This window comes from Chroicocephalus ridibundus, chromosome 8 (genome assembly GCF_963924245.1).
Source record: "Chroicocephalus ridibundus chromosome 8, bChrRid1.1, whole genome shotgun sequence".
Taxonomy (NCBI): Eukaryota; Metazoa; Chordata; class Aves; order Charadriiformes; family Laridae; genus Chroicocephalus; species Chroicocephalus ridibundus.
The window spans coordinates 54,055,216-54,071,645 of record NC_086291.1 but is presented as its reverse complement, the minus strand read 5'-3'; the positions used below and the strand labels follow the sequence as shown (position 1 = coordinate 54,071,645).

General features: G+C 40.6%; 1 protein-coding gene across 8 annotated transcripts in view; it reads left to right on the top strand.

Annotated features, from left to right (window-relative positions):
- SDK1 (sidekick cell adhesion molecule 1) overlaps positions 1 to 16,430 on the top strand; it is a 411,549-nt gene that overhangs the window by 196,708 nt on the left and 198,411 nt on the right. For all 8 annotated transcript variants that reach the window (XM_063343255.1, XM_063343252.1, XM_063343253.1 and 5 more), the window contains exon 6: positions 661 to 794. In XM_063343255.1, the coding sequence (XP_063199325.1) occupies positions 661 to 794 (134 nt within the window). The remainder of the gene's footprint in view (positions 1 to 660; positions 795 to 16,430) is intronic.

Below are 16,430 nucleotides of genomic sequence, written 5' to 3'. Positions count from 1 at the left end.
AGGGTTGTGCTTTCCTACCTGCTTTAGAAAAAACGAAAACATTTCCCTCCCTACCTACGCAGGGATCAGCTGTGTACATCAGTTAGGCTCTAGCTTGCCAATGTTCTTGTCTGTGATGCTGTGATAGTGGTGATGCCATAAATATGGAAGGTTTGCCTTCTGAGGGTCTGCTTCCTTTGATTTTTACTTTTTTTTTTTTTCCCCACCAAACTAGGTGGTGTTATTCCCTGAGTGTCAGTCCTTAATAGCATAGCTTTCACTTGTTGAGAAGGTTTTCAATAAAACTGACTTTGCGACATACTGATGTTTTCCAAGACTGCTGTCAACCCATAATGGTGCAGTTCACAGGCTATTGGTCTCTGTTGTCATTTGCCATGTCTTGTAACTTCTTATTGCCATTTAAATTGTTCTTGTTGCTTATGTTGTAGCTTTCTGCATATCACCATAAACATCTTACATGATCTAAACAGAGCAAAGGCCTAGAGACATCAAAGATCTTAAGTACTACTTGTGAATGTGTTTGGCTTTGTTTCTGCAACATCTTGGTTTAGATGACTAACGAACATCGGATCAGTCTGTCAAGTCTGAAGCGTTGTATGATTTTTGCATAGTGGAGATCATTCTTCTGGTTTCAGTGGGATCTTTCTTTTTCCTAAACAGAGCCATCACACTGGAGAATCAGCTGGTCATCCTTGCAACATCGCTGACCGACGCAGGAGGCTACTATGTCCAGGCAGTCAATGAAAAGAACGGGGAGAACAAGACAAGTCCATTTATTCATCTCAGCGTAGCAAGTGAGTACCCGAATTCCAGAGAACACGCTGTCGTACTGGGTTTGCAGGCAGTATCCACAAAAGTCTGCCCTAATAAAAAGAGGCGTGCTAACAAAGGATCGGACCTTTAAAGGAGGTCAACTTTTCCTGGTTGTTTTGGAGCACGTTGAGCTCCTTGTGCAATAAGAGGGACCTAAGAGAGTACGTGCCCTCCACAAATCACCCTCAGAGCCTTTTGTCTGATGGTTTATTTTGTGCGAGGCAGGTACATGATGATATCCCTCGCTGTTTGTTGTGAAGTCGTGATCATAATTTCTTTTTAATGCAGGGGTTTATAATGTATTGTTTTCCATTGTGAGCAAGTAAACAAGTCACTCTTCTGAGCGCAATTTTATTAATGAGCCTATTCCCAGGCTATGGCATTATTTTTACCTGGAGTTATCACAGAGTCCCAGGGAACATGCATTTCATTGTTATTACTTATTATTTTACATTACGCAAATTGTATTAACAGCTACCATTACAGGGGCATTCCATGAGTAGATTTTACAGCAAAGGGGAGGCAAAAGCAGTGGAACGCTGGGGTCAGAAAGATGACTGCACAGTAAATATACTAACGTACACGTCCAGCAAAAATATGCATGTGTAAACTACTGCAAAACACTTAGTAAGTGGGTTTGTATGAAAAAATAATATTCTAAACGCTTAGGATGGTTTGACTCCTTTTCTGAGGGCGCTTGGTAAAGGTGTGTTTAGTGTAGCAGCGAGAGAGGGAGCGCGTTCGTCTGCTGTGTGGATGCGGAGGGTTCTATTTCCGATTGTAGAGCCGAGGAAGAGATGACCGGGGAAAGTGGTGATGACACTACCGGCTTCGCTGACAGGCTGCTCTTATGGTTTGGGCTTCTAGAAGGTGCCAGACTCGTCTCTAGATCAGTTGCCTTGATGAGATGCCCCAAATCTCTTGATCTTGGATACCACTAGATTTGAGACAACCCCTATGGCTCGTTTCCTTCCAATAGCAGAACTTGGGAGTCCGGGTCTCTGGGAGGGAAACCTGGCAAACTGCTTTTGAAACATGCTTGTGTTTGTTTGTCAGCAAATCGTCAAAAAGATCATGTTCCTGTGAAACGTTTAATGTCTAAGAAAAGATGATTTTTCTGCTAAAATTCCTAATCGGATTTCAAGGAAAGGTGTTCTTGCACAAACGATGGAAGCCCCCGTTGGCGGGACCGGGGCGGCAGAGGGCAGAGGCTGTGTGGTAACAGACAGCAGCAGAGACAAACCTGTGCCTTCTTCCCGGATATGTTTTTAAATTAAATGAACTTCTCGGGGGGTTTGTTTTATGTGTATCTTTCTGAAGTGGAAATAACATTCCAAATCCACTTGTGAATTCTGGCTGTACTGTGGCATGTAGATTGTAAACATTATTATTTCCGACAGTATAAAGAGGTTTGCTAGCACTTTAGTAATTTCATTTTTAAAGCAAATTTGTATTGTTTGTATTATGTGACCAATATTGTACTTCCCACTTTAATTTCATATCTTAATTAATGCTAGAAATAGTCTGTGATCATGCATGCATAACAAGTGCTATGCAAAGCAGAAGGTAAAAAAGAAAACACTTCAAAATGCGTACTGACATGATACCATGAATGCAAAGTCTAGCTGGAACGTGAAAAATAGGAAAGATTAAACTGGATAAAAGAAAATGAAGGATGAGGCAAATCCAAAAACGGATTTGCTTGTTGAAATGAATATTAGCCAATGAGGTTTTTAAATTGTCGTCTCGGTATCCGGGGCTATTAATGCTGTGTGTGTGTCGAAGGCAGGCGCTGGCCATAAGGCATCGCGGTGTCTGTAAAGGAACCGAGGTTAACGTGCTCCGTCTGAACTTTGATCTGAGGAAGAAACGTATGTGTGATGCGTTAGATAGAAATGAATCAACCTTTTTGGTCCCGTAACAGAAAATAATCAGGCAAAAATATAGCCCTGAAGCAACATGCAGAGAATGGTCGCAGAAAACTGATGTATTTTGGAAGAGCAGTAGAGAATTCCAGCAAGTGGTTGGAAACAGACTGTTAAAGGTACGTCCAGGTATGGAAGGTATCACATTGAATCATCACCGTCTGAATCTTATCAGATGTTAAGAGGGATGATGCTTGTCACTTTCCAGTAGGACATATATAAAATTTAAAAACAGTTTAATCAAAATCAAATAAACCACAAGTAAAGTGGAACATCCAATCTCTGTGTGAGTAGATTATATATTAATTATTGAGTACAACCTTGCTACATGACTCAGCATACATATTGCCGCTTTTATTGAGGGCAAAAGGGAAAAAAAAATAATGGATAATTCCCAGGGCAGTCAGCCGCTGAGAACAGTGTTAGATATGCATAGCTTGTTATTCCTTGAAGGATATCGGTGTCAGAATTGCTCCAGCTTGTAGGGAAAGCACATTTGCAGACTGAGTCTAAGAGCTGAGAAAGCTGTAAGCTGTCCTGTTCTGGTCTGAAGTACAAGACTTGACAGTAGGAGAAAGATACAGCCCTGAACTAAGCAGGAGAGGAATTATAGGGCATTATATTGCAGGTTAAAGTGAATGCCTGGAATTGTGGCTGAAAGTAAATGGAGTTTGAGCGATGTCTGGAAAACATACTAAATTGTCCTTCAATTAATACCTGCATCTAATACGTGTTGAATAAGAAAATTAGGGGATGGAGAATGTGTTTCAAAAATACAGTCTAAAAGCCCCAATCACGATGAATTCTCTCGTAGGGCTCTGAGTATTAAAGGTAAAGACAGTTTGTTTCTTTTCGGTCTAACCTATAGCTCCTTGAGTCCCAAGCGGCATGAAGCCTTACCTCCCCCCATCGCCCCCTGATTACAAACATAATGCATGGAAGTTGGAAAACGGCTTCAGAAGAAAGCCTTCCGGCTTCTCCGCGTTGCTTGGGTTTGCTTTTCTCTACGTTCTGAGGTTGGTCAGGTTGAAAATGTAGGCGTGAGAATGCTTGGGTTTAATGAAAATTAACAGATCTTTAGGATGTCTTGGTGTGTTCGAGTAGGTACCTGTTACGCGTTACTGTGTGACAGTTTGTTCTGTAAACACGCCTGGCAGTAAGGATGAATTAGCCAAGGGATATGGTCACCCCCTGGGAAGATCCACGTACTCGAGCAGTGTTTTGCCTTAACAGCTGAGTCCCTGCTTGGTTAAAAACCACGTGTCTTATTTTGGTGACCCAGACTTTCAGATTAGTTAAGCTCACAGCGTGAGGTCCAGTCCAGCCACGCATGAAAACAATGGTCGTGTCTTTCAAGTGGACGTATTTGCCCTGATTTCAAGGGGATTGGATCATCCCAGAGGCGACAGGCTCCGGTGAAATAAAAATGATGTCCAGCAGTCAGCGTACTGGGAATAACGTCACATCTGAAATTAGTATGAGATGCCATAAATTAGTCCTAAATATAACATTTCTTAAAATCAGTTGAACTGTATGCTAAGCTAATAAAAATCTTGCCTTTTTATTTTTTAACCAGGTGTCCCATCTTTCATGTTAATAACACAAAGTTTTGGCTAGGAAAATCAGAATTTCTGAAAGTCAAGAGTTTGGCAACAGAAAGAGTAACAAAACTCGGTTTGCGTTTTGACTCAAACACATCGTTTACTCCCTGTTGGAAATTCACTGTGACTGTTTTGGAGGATTTCAGTATTAACCCCTTTGCTGGAACTTCCCAACGTAACCAGAGAGGTGTGAGTCGATCTATCACTGAGCTGTCACAAGCTTCTTAGACACAAAGAGTACTTTTCAATAAAAACTACTGGGAAATCCTTCTTGTTCTCTCCTGTTTCCATCTATTCAACAACAGATTTGGTGATAATATCTTAAACCAATCCTTAATTCTTCAGGCTTTCTTTTGTGTCTGTTCTGCCACAGACAGACATACACTGCAGCCCAGACGGTCAGATCTCTTCCTAAAGACTCTGGCTTGTCAGGGGGATAAAGTGACGTTCTTTTGATCTTCCCAGTGTTGGCAGGACACTTAAAGATCGAAGTGTTCATTAAAGTAAGGCCATCGTAAAACTCTTTATTTCCTTGAAGGCCATACTCTGTGTATCAGCTCAATTTCTCTGATACTCTGCAGCAAACCTCTTATGGTTGTATATGGGGGGGAAAAAAACCCAAAACCCCAACAAAACAACAAATAAACAGAAAATACTCATAGACGGTGCTCTGCTGTGGGCTGTGTCACTTAGGCTTGAGGTGGTTTTGGGGGGAAAAGGAGAGCAGAGGCGTTAAGAGCTGCTTAATCGTAAGAATGTCTTATAAGTCGATAATTTAAGAGGTGGGTTTTTTAGAGGGGAAATGAATTCATGGGGAGCTTTTTATTACTGTGAAGAGGTGGCTGAGATATGCCACAACGTACACACTGCGTGTCCTTGTTGCTTTATTACATGACGACATGGCAAGACTCTGTTGCCACCTCAGAAGAAGTTTGGAAAAACCCTGCTGAGATTTTTCTGTTATCACCTTGAGTGCAACGCCGTAGATGTGAGCACCGTTTACTGGGCCAACCACCGTAGATGTTGGCCCGGTCTTAGAAACTCTTAACAGTACGCGCCGCTATTTCTGAGGTTAGCTGGAGTGTTTTCTGAAAAATTTGAGTGTCCCCCGGTAAATGATTTAAATGGCAAGTTTGCCAAAGGTGGGTATGGGTAAGCTGTTCTGACAGCTCAGATACTCCTGCTTCAATTGGTTTTGCAGCGCTAATCATCTGGAACTGCAATTCAGGGCCTTGCTTCTGGACCTTCTTGTTAAGCTGTGAAATATTGAGATGCATGTCGCTTCGATAGATTTATTAGTAAATTAGATAGTCTCAAGATCTATTCATAACACTGGGAGATACAGAGTGTTCTGCAGACTGACGTCTTTTTCTGATGCAGCCTTTGTGAAAACAGAAAACAAGATTGATGAAAATTTTAAAAACCTTGCCAGCTAGCATTTCTGAAGAGTCAAAGATAATAAAGCCAATTATCATTTAATGAAGATAAATTTTTCCCTTGAGCACTGGCAATGCTTAAAAAAAAAAAAGGCAAAAAAAAAAAAAAAAGTTGGGGACTGAAAATTAAACTCCTGGCTTCGTTGCATTGCAATTAATTTAAAATACGAGAGTGTCACGTTGCTTTGCCCAGCTTCCACTTGCAACAAGAAGAATTTTATTCTGTTAGGGCAGACATAGACAGGGGGCTAAATAGGCCCTGTTTGTCTCTGGTTGGTGCCTATTTTGTTCTTCAATTTAATGTATCAAAACATAAATTTTACAGACGGGAAGAGTCCCATTTCAGACTTGAAGGGTACTGATTTTGCACTGAAAGTTTTTGTTCACTTTTCTGTTATAAAGAAAGATTCTCATGATAGCACAAGATGCTTAGGTCACTTTCAGTGTCTGTAAAAATGAAGTATTCTTTACGTTGTTAGGAAAGAAAGTGGGGCAAAAAAGTGCCATATTACCTGTCGGTGCATTTGGTAGAATACTGCTTTTGACATCCTTCTGTCAGGTTTGTTAAGAAGACAAGTTTTCGGGAGACTCTGAGCAGACACTTTCCTCTCTGGAAGAGAGCATTTCACTAACATAATTTTCCGTATTAGCCGTCAAGGATTGCTCAAGTCAGCAGACGTAGAGGATCCTTCATGGATATGCTTGAAGCATACTGCTGCATGAATCTTTCATAGCTAGTTCCAGCTTTCAGGTGTAGGCAGGAGGGGGGGAAAAAAAAAAGGAATGGGCTGGCACCCCCAGGGAATAGATATTTCTGTCCTGAGGTCAAATGCAGAAAGTTGTCAAGCTGTTTTTAGTTCATGCCGAGGGAATGTACTTTGCTTCGCCTCTCTGGGTCAGTGGTGTTGAGGTGAAATAAGTGCTTCAATTATGTTTGCCTTTTTGGGTTTTGGTGGGTTTTTTTCCCATTTTGGTGGCGGAAGGAGAGGGAATATGGGATGAAATGAAATTACATTTCTGTGCTGTGATGGTACTGTACATGCCCGAGGTTCTGATCAGATACTGAGGAAGTCCAACATAGCACAGCTCAGCCCTCTCTCCACTGATTTTGAGTTACTCTTTTGAAGTAACAACACTTCTTCCCTTTCCTGTTTTCTACACAGGCTTTGCTTTCTCCTTGGCAAGCGGAGTTTCTAGGAAGGAGACCTTAGTGGCAGTGTCACGGGTGCTTTCATGAGTAAACGTGTGCTGTTTGCTGTGATGGCCACTTCAGGTTGTTTTGTTGTCCAAAATGTTAATTTGAAGGAGGCTGTAGAAGTGTTTGGGATTTTAAACTGAACCTTAAGGATAAATTCTCTTGTAAATGCCACCTTTAATACCCTGGAAAAAGACTGTCTTGATGCGTCGTCTTCAGTTGTAGCTCTAATCTGCTCTAATACTAAAGGGCATAAATGTTTAAATGGAGATGTCTGTTTCTTATTATTTTGAGAATAGATTGAGTGCAACTTGCCCATGCTTTTGAGACATATATATGTATAAATTTAAAGCCAAATACATTTTAGTAACAATTATAGCTATAACAAAAAGGACTAAATTGACTTGGTGGTAAGTACTTGGTTTTGATAGATTGGAACAGATTTTAGTTTAATCTTTATCCAGAGCTAGGAGTTTCAGTGAAGGCTGATATTCTCAATGGTTTGCCCTATTATCTGCTGCCAAAGGGGTGCTGTATTGCAGTGCAGAATCTTTTCATATGCATTACAGAGAAATAACAGCTGATGTTCAGGATTTATCAGCGTTCTTGGACTCACGATTTCATTGTTTTTTGTTTGGTAGTGAGTGTGTGTGTTTTTTAAAGCTTCAGCCAGATTTTTTTCACAATTCTCTACCTTTCTTCTTAAAGGCAAACTTTCCTCACTTTTAACTGTAGTGATACAGAGGGGAACCTGTGGTTAAAATGATAGATTGCTAAACGGCAAGAATAATAAAGATGAGCCGAAAATCCTCTGTGGCAGCTTGAGCTTTTATTTGCCCTTACCCAAATATTCTATCAGTGCTCTTTCTGATAAAAGAAAAGTTGGTCTGCAATTTCTGCTTTGTCTGGGCTAACTTTGATAGCGCTTATTGGCACCCTCTGGCCCAGGCAACTGGTGTCTCCTCTGCTAGTAGCTTTTTGGAATGGAAAGATAATAAAATAAACTTTCCGTAAGGATTTTTTTTTTTCAATCTTACTATTGAAGAGCACCTAAACAGCCAAAACTGGCATAAAACATATTTAAATATCTGGCACATAATTTTCATCATGTTGCATCAACAAATGTAATAAAGCTTTAAATACATGGTTTATGGAAAGAGTAGTTCCTTCCTCCTCTCCCAAATGCACCGGTGCAACCCTGTTGTTATGGGGACTCATCGCTAACTGGTGAAGCTGGGGAAACGCACCCAAATGGAGTATATGTTCCTTCAGCATATGTACATACATTATGCATACTGCTCTGAAAAAAAAAAAAACGGCAAATGCAGAAGTTTCTAAAATCTAACTCATTATTTTAACATAGCTTCTTGTTCCACTTGTCTGTTCATAAGGTTTGGGGGTTTATGTCTGTAAGAGGTCTGGAATACACACACGCGCGCTCTCAAAATGCTGGTTTGTCTCCTAAACCCTTTATTTATATCTGACACATGCAATTAATCTCTCCCTATCTCTAATCACTTTTGCTGTTACATTCATCGGAGTGATTTGTATCCTATCTCTGTCACGGCTCTGTAATTGATATGTGGAGATAAGAGATTCTTAGAGGACACAAACAAGGAAAAGAGAAAATTGAATTTACCTTGCAATCATTTTATAAAATGTGACATACATCAATTATACATGCCATTCAGGAAAATGCCATCTTGAACAAACTGTGATGATTTGTTGGAAGACCAACATAAGAAAAATGCCAGAAAACTTTTCTGGACAGAAAAGTATTGCTTGTTCAACGGAAAGACTTTCCAATCTCACTGATTCACCTATGATTTTTTTTAAGTAATACTGTAGAATTTACAAAGACAATATCATTTTTGATCAGTGTTTTTCCTCAGTCTGTCTTATTCCACGCTAAATGTTAGTACAAGACGAAAGGAAGCTGCTGAAGTAAACATTGTTTTGATCAGACATAAAAAGATGATGTTGGTTACTCAAGATTGAATCATCTTTCGTTGGCAAAAATGGCAGTATAGTCCAATTCCAACTTAACTGCATTTTGCCATCAAAATACTTCTCTTTAGTTTCTGTTTTCAATTTCACTGCAGAGAAGTGAAATAATTTTCTAACTCTTTTTTTAAATACTTTGTGCTCATGATTAGTTCTAATTGTAGGCGTGAGAGTAATAGCTCTTGTCCGTAATTATAAGTTTAAGTAGTACTTTGGGATCTTTGAAAAGCTTTTTAATGTGTACTGATAATAGTACAAAAATTAATATCTGGTATATAGATATGTTAAATAATATGATAATGGTAATAGAAATCATCAAACTCAGAAGGTTTAAGTCAAGCAACAGCCAACGTTGGCCGCTTCCTGGGACTGTAGGACTGGCAGAAACAGTCTTTTCCCCAGAACTCTTTATTTCTTTGTCATCGCCCAAGATAGACTGTTCTTTCTAAAATCTTGCCGAGGAGACGGAAGTATAGCCATTTGTAGGCATTTGTAAAGGGCTTTGCATTTCGGTTTGTGCAAGGATCGTAATTCTGAAGCTTAAAAAGGAAGAGCTACTGGAGACTCGCATATCGATTCACCCCTTCTGAACGTTGCCTTTTGATCTCTCGTGAGTCCCGTTCTGCTGTGCCCTGCTCCTGGGGGCTTTTAACTTGCTGCCTTGAAATCTTTTGCTTTGTTTCCCATCTTCACAAAGTTGGACGTATTTAAAGTACGATTTTCATTTATGTAAAATTGCTAAACCTTACTGAAGGTGCTTCTTACCGAGAAAGTAAGAATCTGTAACTTACTGAAAGGAGCTTTAGCCTAAACGTGCTATTTTAAGAAAAAAAACAATAAAAATGTATCATATTTAGAGAAAAACATATAATATAGGGCTGTGACAGCTTTGTGCTGCTGTGTAAGGAGACAGGTTGTACCGGCTGGTCTGTGAACAAGAAGGTGAAAAGACCCAAAGCTCTTGCTTGGGACAATATTGAGGAGCATACGATTTGGTATGAATTGGATAAACTTGCAACATGTCACTTTTTTTTATTTGTAGGAGGACGACTCACTCTTCAATGTAGAAAATAAGTAATTTAGGAACTATTTGATGGTGTTCTTTAAACTGGCATTATGTTAGGCAAGCTTGAAATGTCTTACAGACAATATAGGTAAGGAATAATAAATGCACTTAGATCAGATGTTTATTAGAATAACTTTTGCACTTACGCAGTTACTGCAAAAGCCTAAATAAGTCTAAAGATTTTATTACAGATGCTAAAGGTCTGCATGGCAGAACCCCCCCGCCAGCACATTTACAAAGACTATTTTCATCTCAAACGTATGGTTGCTTGAGGGCTATGATTTTTAAAACTCTTCATATTAAAGATGTTTTTAATTTCTTCTCAAGATACATCACAGAACAGGGAAACTGAATAAGGATAGAAACCCCTCATGTGTCTGTGTCATCGTCCTGCCAGATAGACGTGTTGTGTCTAAGTAATTCCGAAAGTGCACTCAATATCCTGCGTATGAGCAGAAGTCAAAAAAGCAGTGGAGAGTCAGGATGTGCAAGATTCAAGGTCATCTGTAAAACTTTAAATATTCTTCTTTGTAGATAAAAGTTACAATAAGGCATTTAATTTGATTTGTTGCTGTTTTGTTCAGTAGAAAAGAAATTTTAACAAAAAAGTCTAGTATTGGAAACCTTTTTAGATTTTAGTAAGGACTTGCTATGAATTTTAAAGTAATGTAGGATAGTTGGACTTTGCTACTCCATTCGTAATAGGAAGAGAAACTCAGACTTGACTGTAACCCGGGTCGCTTCACCTGATGGATGTAAAAGCTGCATCGATTTCTTGTCCACTTGGTTGTACCCTGGGAGCTGTAAATCGCCAATCCGGGTGCTCGTTATCCTTTGCTTTCCTACTACTTAGTTTCACGCATTGTCATTTGCATCTGGGGAGTGGTTAGCCATCGGAGTAATCCAAGTTCTGGGGTTTTCTTCCTACAGACTGTGCTGTAAAGTGATAGAAACACCAATTTCTTTTCATGTGCAGACTATTGTCTATGCTTTTAAGTCCCTTTAAAAATAATCCATAATCCGAAACTATGCTGCTTTTTTTTTTTTATGGTGGATAAATCATTTTAGCTATGGAACGTGGGGGGAAAAAGTTACAACTCCTATAATCTGGGAGAACACCATTGTTAAATAGTGTGTCTTTAAAAGACTGTAAGTTTTCGGTGACAAACCTGAAGGAATACGGCAGCTGGGAAGGTGCGGACAATACCCTGGTCTCTAAGGCCCTACTCTCTAAATTCTGTCCAGCTATATTTGCTGTTAAATATGTTTACAAGCTGAGAACAAGTAGCTTACTACCGCTGTGTGTAGGGAAAATACTGCAGTGGGCAGTCGATTATGCGAAGAAGGAAAGACAAGAAGAGTTGAGCACGGAGGGTTTTTTCCTCCCCCCCTTACACGCTAAGGAGGGATAAAAAGAAAACGTTGCTTATTTGCTGCGTGTTGGCTATATTGCGATCCACTCTGCAAAGCCGTGTGCTCATAAACCAGGCTTGGTAAGGACGGTGAAGGCTTAAAAAGCCAGAAATGTTGTGTCTTCTGTAAATACTGGGAAAGAAACTGCACACCCAGTGCCGCCTTCCCCGCTCCTTGCGGGTTTATCAGATGGCTGTGAGTGATACTGTCAGAGCTATTAAAGAAAGTAATTGGTAGTGAGTGATTAAAATTGCAGATGGCCTTTTCAAGGTGATTATGACTATTAAATCAAGTCTGTAAAAGCTAGCTAAAAAGGCCCATGAAACTGAAAAGTGAATATGCTGAGGATAATTGCACAAAACGAGGATCTCGCAGGCGTGCTATGTTCACCCAACCCCCCCGACCAATCAACCAGCCAACCAACCACAAAAACCCCGAGAAGCAAAATAATTCAAGTGGACCTATTGTATCAAAGGAGCTGGAACTAAATACCTGCCTCTTTCGGCTGGAAATCCCGCTGTGCAGGGAACTTTACTGCATCGCGCTCCTCTCACACGGAATGTTATCCCCGGTCCGGGGCTGTCAGCCCTGAGCAGCGATGGGTCTGCAAAGTCCCCTGCGCCATGCGACGCTCTGTCACTAGCACTGATCCTTTCCTCTTCTTTTCCAATTACAAGTGATTATGACAAATGTTCCTTTCCATGTCACCCCGGAACAAGGCCGAGAATTACTGGGGAGTGACTTAATTTCATTTGGTGAACTTTATCTCACAAAGGAAAGGCTATGTGGGAATTTTTTCTTTTTTTTTTTTTAGCTGAAAAATCTAAGGTTCATTTTGTTCCGTAATTTAAAAAGGAAACTTGACATGCAAACAAAGTTAAAGGTAGAGAAAACTGAAACATGAATGTCTTTGTTTTGAGCCCTGTTTGTTTACATGTATATTTTAATTCAAGTGCGAAGAGCTTTCAGGTACATCTAAATAGCTGGTGAACTTAGAGCCTGAGGGATTGTTTTCTTGTGCATATTGTGATTACAGACCCATCACTTTTGGACCAATTCTGTGCTTACAAATAGAAGAGTTTTGTACGGTTGCTTATACTTCAACGTATTACTGTTGTATTGATCTCAAACCTCATGCTGACCTACGTAATCTGCTCTTAAACTGTAAAACACCGTGGGATTTACTGTGAAGATTTATATAAATGTGTTTTGCAATTGTTGTTGATTACCTTTTGGGTGAGAGGAATCATTTGTTTAATCATTTCAGGAGCTTCTTCCCCTTCAGACAATATTTCTGCTTACCTGAGTTTTGTGGTCGTCGTTACGTTACTGGTTTTGCTGCATATTGATTATTCATCTAGATTAATGTTATTTCACTTATGGATATTTCCTTGGTAAAATTGATAGAGAATTCTGCTTATTTCACTACAATAACACTTATTTCTAACCATATTGTCTTAGGAACTGGTCTTTGGCCTCCTTGACAAAAACGTCTGTACCATGCAAGTGTTTTAAAAAGCTATTCTAACAATAGTACTCAAATTAGGTTCATTGCTAGTCAATGCAGCAGGCGTGTTTTTAAGGGATAGGTGGTGTAAACGGATGCTCAGCACTGCGGAAAGGCAAGTTCCACCTTGTAATGCAAATAGACAATACCAAAGAACGTGTGAGGAATTAAAAAACAAAAAAAAAAGAGGAGGATTTTTTCTCTTGAAAGAAGCAATGAATTAGAATATGACTATGTTATGTTTTTTCCGCCCTCAAGACAACATGTGAGTTTTAACTCTTCAAGAAGTGTCTGGTATGAAACATAAGCACAGCAAATGTGGCAGACTGCTATTGAAGGCATCTTGATGGAATTTGGATTATTCACTGCCACTTTTCTTTCTGGAAAGGATATTGGGGGGGTGGGGTTTGGGTGGTTTTTGTTTGGTTTTTTTTTGGTTTGTTTTTTTTTTTTAAATGACTGACATGGTGTGCTGCAACTCTGAGGGCCTGGGACCCTTTGAATCCTGGTGCTATTGGCCATGTCATCAGCAAGCACAATGGCTGGCGTTAGGTGTGAGGAGGAGTGAAGACCGTCTTTGGTTCAGCTCTGCCTGACAGACCTGCTGGGGTCTTCCAGCAGTGTGAGACACCCTAGCGATGTGCTCACGGAGGAGAGGGACGAAATGCCACTGTTTACCTGGAGTTTATGGCCAGCAGATGCAGGTAGATAGTGTTATTCTTGGCTCATTCTTTCGCTGCGCGTACCGGAGGAGAAGTTCTTAATTTTGTCAGAATATTTCTGAGTCCTGAAACGTAAAATATACAAGTTATGGATTTACTGTGAGTATTGACCAAGCTGTCTTCCTACAAGCCTTTGCAAGCACTGTTTCTTTGAGGTGACTTCTTTTCAGAACTCTATTTTGCTACTTTTAAAGCAGTAAAGATATTTTCTGGAAAAGGAGACTGTGTTTAAAGTAGAGGTTTATAAAGTCAGCTGACAGGACTTTAATGCAATATTTAAAAAGTTGGGGTTTAACAGGTTGGTTATCCTGTTTCAGTTGTGTGAATCACGTACTTCATTTCAGTTTCACTTCATAATGTCACAAACAACCGCGATGACTTCTTAGTCTTTACACGTGCTTCATAACATAGTACACAGTGGAATGGCAACTACAAAACTCATTTGTGTGTTAATGCTGAAGGTACTTCGTTTGTCATAAATGTTTATCCTTACCTGGGTGGTATTTTTTAAATATTCATCAGAAGTGAATGTGATTTTACCCACGTAATATTGGTGCTGTAGAAGTTGGTCAGTCACGTCTTTGAATAAGAATTTTCAAAAGTAAATTTAACCTTCATGGTGCAGCTGGAACAGGTTGTGGCTGCCCCATCCCTGGAGGGGTTCAAGGCCAGGTTGGATGGGGCTTGGAGCAACCTGGGCTGGTGGGAGGTGTCCCTGCCCAGGGCAGGGGGTGGCACTGGGTGGGCTTTAAGGTCCCTTCCTACCCAAAGCATTCTGTGATTTATGGAACATGTTGTGAATGAGTGCAAACAGCAAACCGGCTGTGCTGACAACCCCTCCGACTCCAGAAGAAACAGTCTCTGGAAAAACACTGGTCTGTAATCAAATGGCTCTGCAATTTAGCTCATTTTAGCAGCCTGTTATGTTTTTCAGACATAGCTATTAAAAAAAAAAAAGGGGGGGATGTGTTACAGTTATTATAGACAGTGTGTGTGTTGTAAATAGGATGTTTTGTGAAATCTGGCAGCTTTTGAAATAGATGACAGAATCCCCCTTTTCTAGGGGTACAGAGGTGTGTTTGGAGTGGTCTCCACATCCTTAGCTGTAGTGGGCTTGTGGTTTGAATGGGGCAGCGGTGAGCCGAATTGAACAGCTGGCTCAAAAAGGGAGAGAGGAGGGCATCGAAGTTGTCTTGCGTTCACTCTGCCTTCTGCAAATTCAGCAATCTGAAGGGAGGGGGCTCGCCTCTCGAGCCAGCGTTGTGCCTTCGGATGAGCCCTTAAGAACGGTGTAAGATATCTCTGCTTTTCATCCTTGGTCACCATGGGAACTCTAAAATCCGTGTTTTGGAAAGGAATCCTGGGTTCCAATCCGTGGAAATGTGCAGAGCTCACCGAAACTGCCCGATAGGTGACACGAAATCCCGCTGAAAAGCGCAGCTGGGGATGGAGGGCAGGCGTGCGCCGCAGCACAGGGACACGGCGGCTTTGCTGGCGCCGCTTCCCTCGGGTTGTGGATCGCGGTTCCGTGAGCTTTGCAGAAGATGGGGATGGTTTTTTGTTTGTTTGTTTTCAAGTATGTATCGCGTGCAATCCATTCACAAATTACAAAGTAAGCTTAGGAAAGAACAAGAATCCTCTGTAAGTCACAGCAGGTTACTAGTGTAAGTCATTATCGTTTTGCTCTGAACTTTACCAAACAGAATTTTGAAAACAGCACGACCAAGTCATTTATGCAGTTAAGGATTTATGGGAATGTGATTCTCACTCGCAAGGGGAGTGTGTGTGTGAGAAGTCTTCTTTACAATATGCTACCATGATCCTGAAGTAATTCAGAGATTGATTTGTAAAACATTCTGAATCAATTAAGGCTTTAATCAGCAAGCGGCAAACTTCAGATGGCTCGTGGACTAATTTTACCATCTCCCATCAACACGAACCTAAGCTGGAAAAAGAAAACAATTAAGGGGATGTAATTATCTGTCCTGATTACTGAATTAGAAGAGTTTGTGTTTATTCCATCGCCACCTAAAAGGAGAAATCTGCTTTGAAAAATAATTTGAGACAGCTACTAAATTGCCGAGGGTTTGCAGGGTTCAATGTAGCCGTTTGCTAGGACAGTTTTGGAAATAGCTTGTAGTCGACAACGATCACACAAGTCCTGGGTATCGAGCTTTGGAGCCTGACAGCTCCGTACCGTGCTACACGAGGTCCAGTGCTGGGTCTTTTTCCTCCCTGTGCTTAAAATGAGTTTGGATTTTTCAAGGCAGAGTCTCATCCGCAGTTACGCGTCCAGGTGTCTGTCTGGTGCTTATAACTTGCGATCACAAAAAATCTTGTTATTTCTAGAAGCCAGGAATTAACGTGTAAGTTCCCATATGGTGACAACCGTTCTAGAAAGCAGGGAGGGAAAAGCATCTTTGCACGATCACATTAGCGGTCTAATCGTCCTGTGGTGGTGGCTTCCTGCTACCAGGTGGAATTACCTGAAGTTATTGGTATTTTCCTTGACTTAAAATGAGAATGGCCTATAGAAATATACTGAACTTATTGCCTAATTCTTTCTCAAACCAGACTTCTAGGTCTGGTAGGATTTTCGTTTTCAGCTTAGCAGAGAGATAAATGCAGATTTGTGACAGGTTCTTACTTACCCTTTATATCGTCCCAGATCTGATCGGAATCCACAAATTGCATAAAACCTCTCGTAAAGCCCCAGCTTACAACGCTAGTGTAATTTCTGTTTGAATA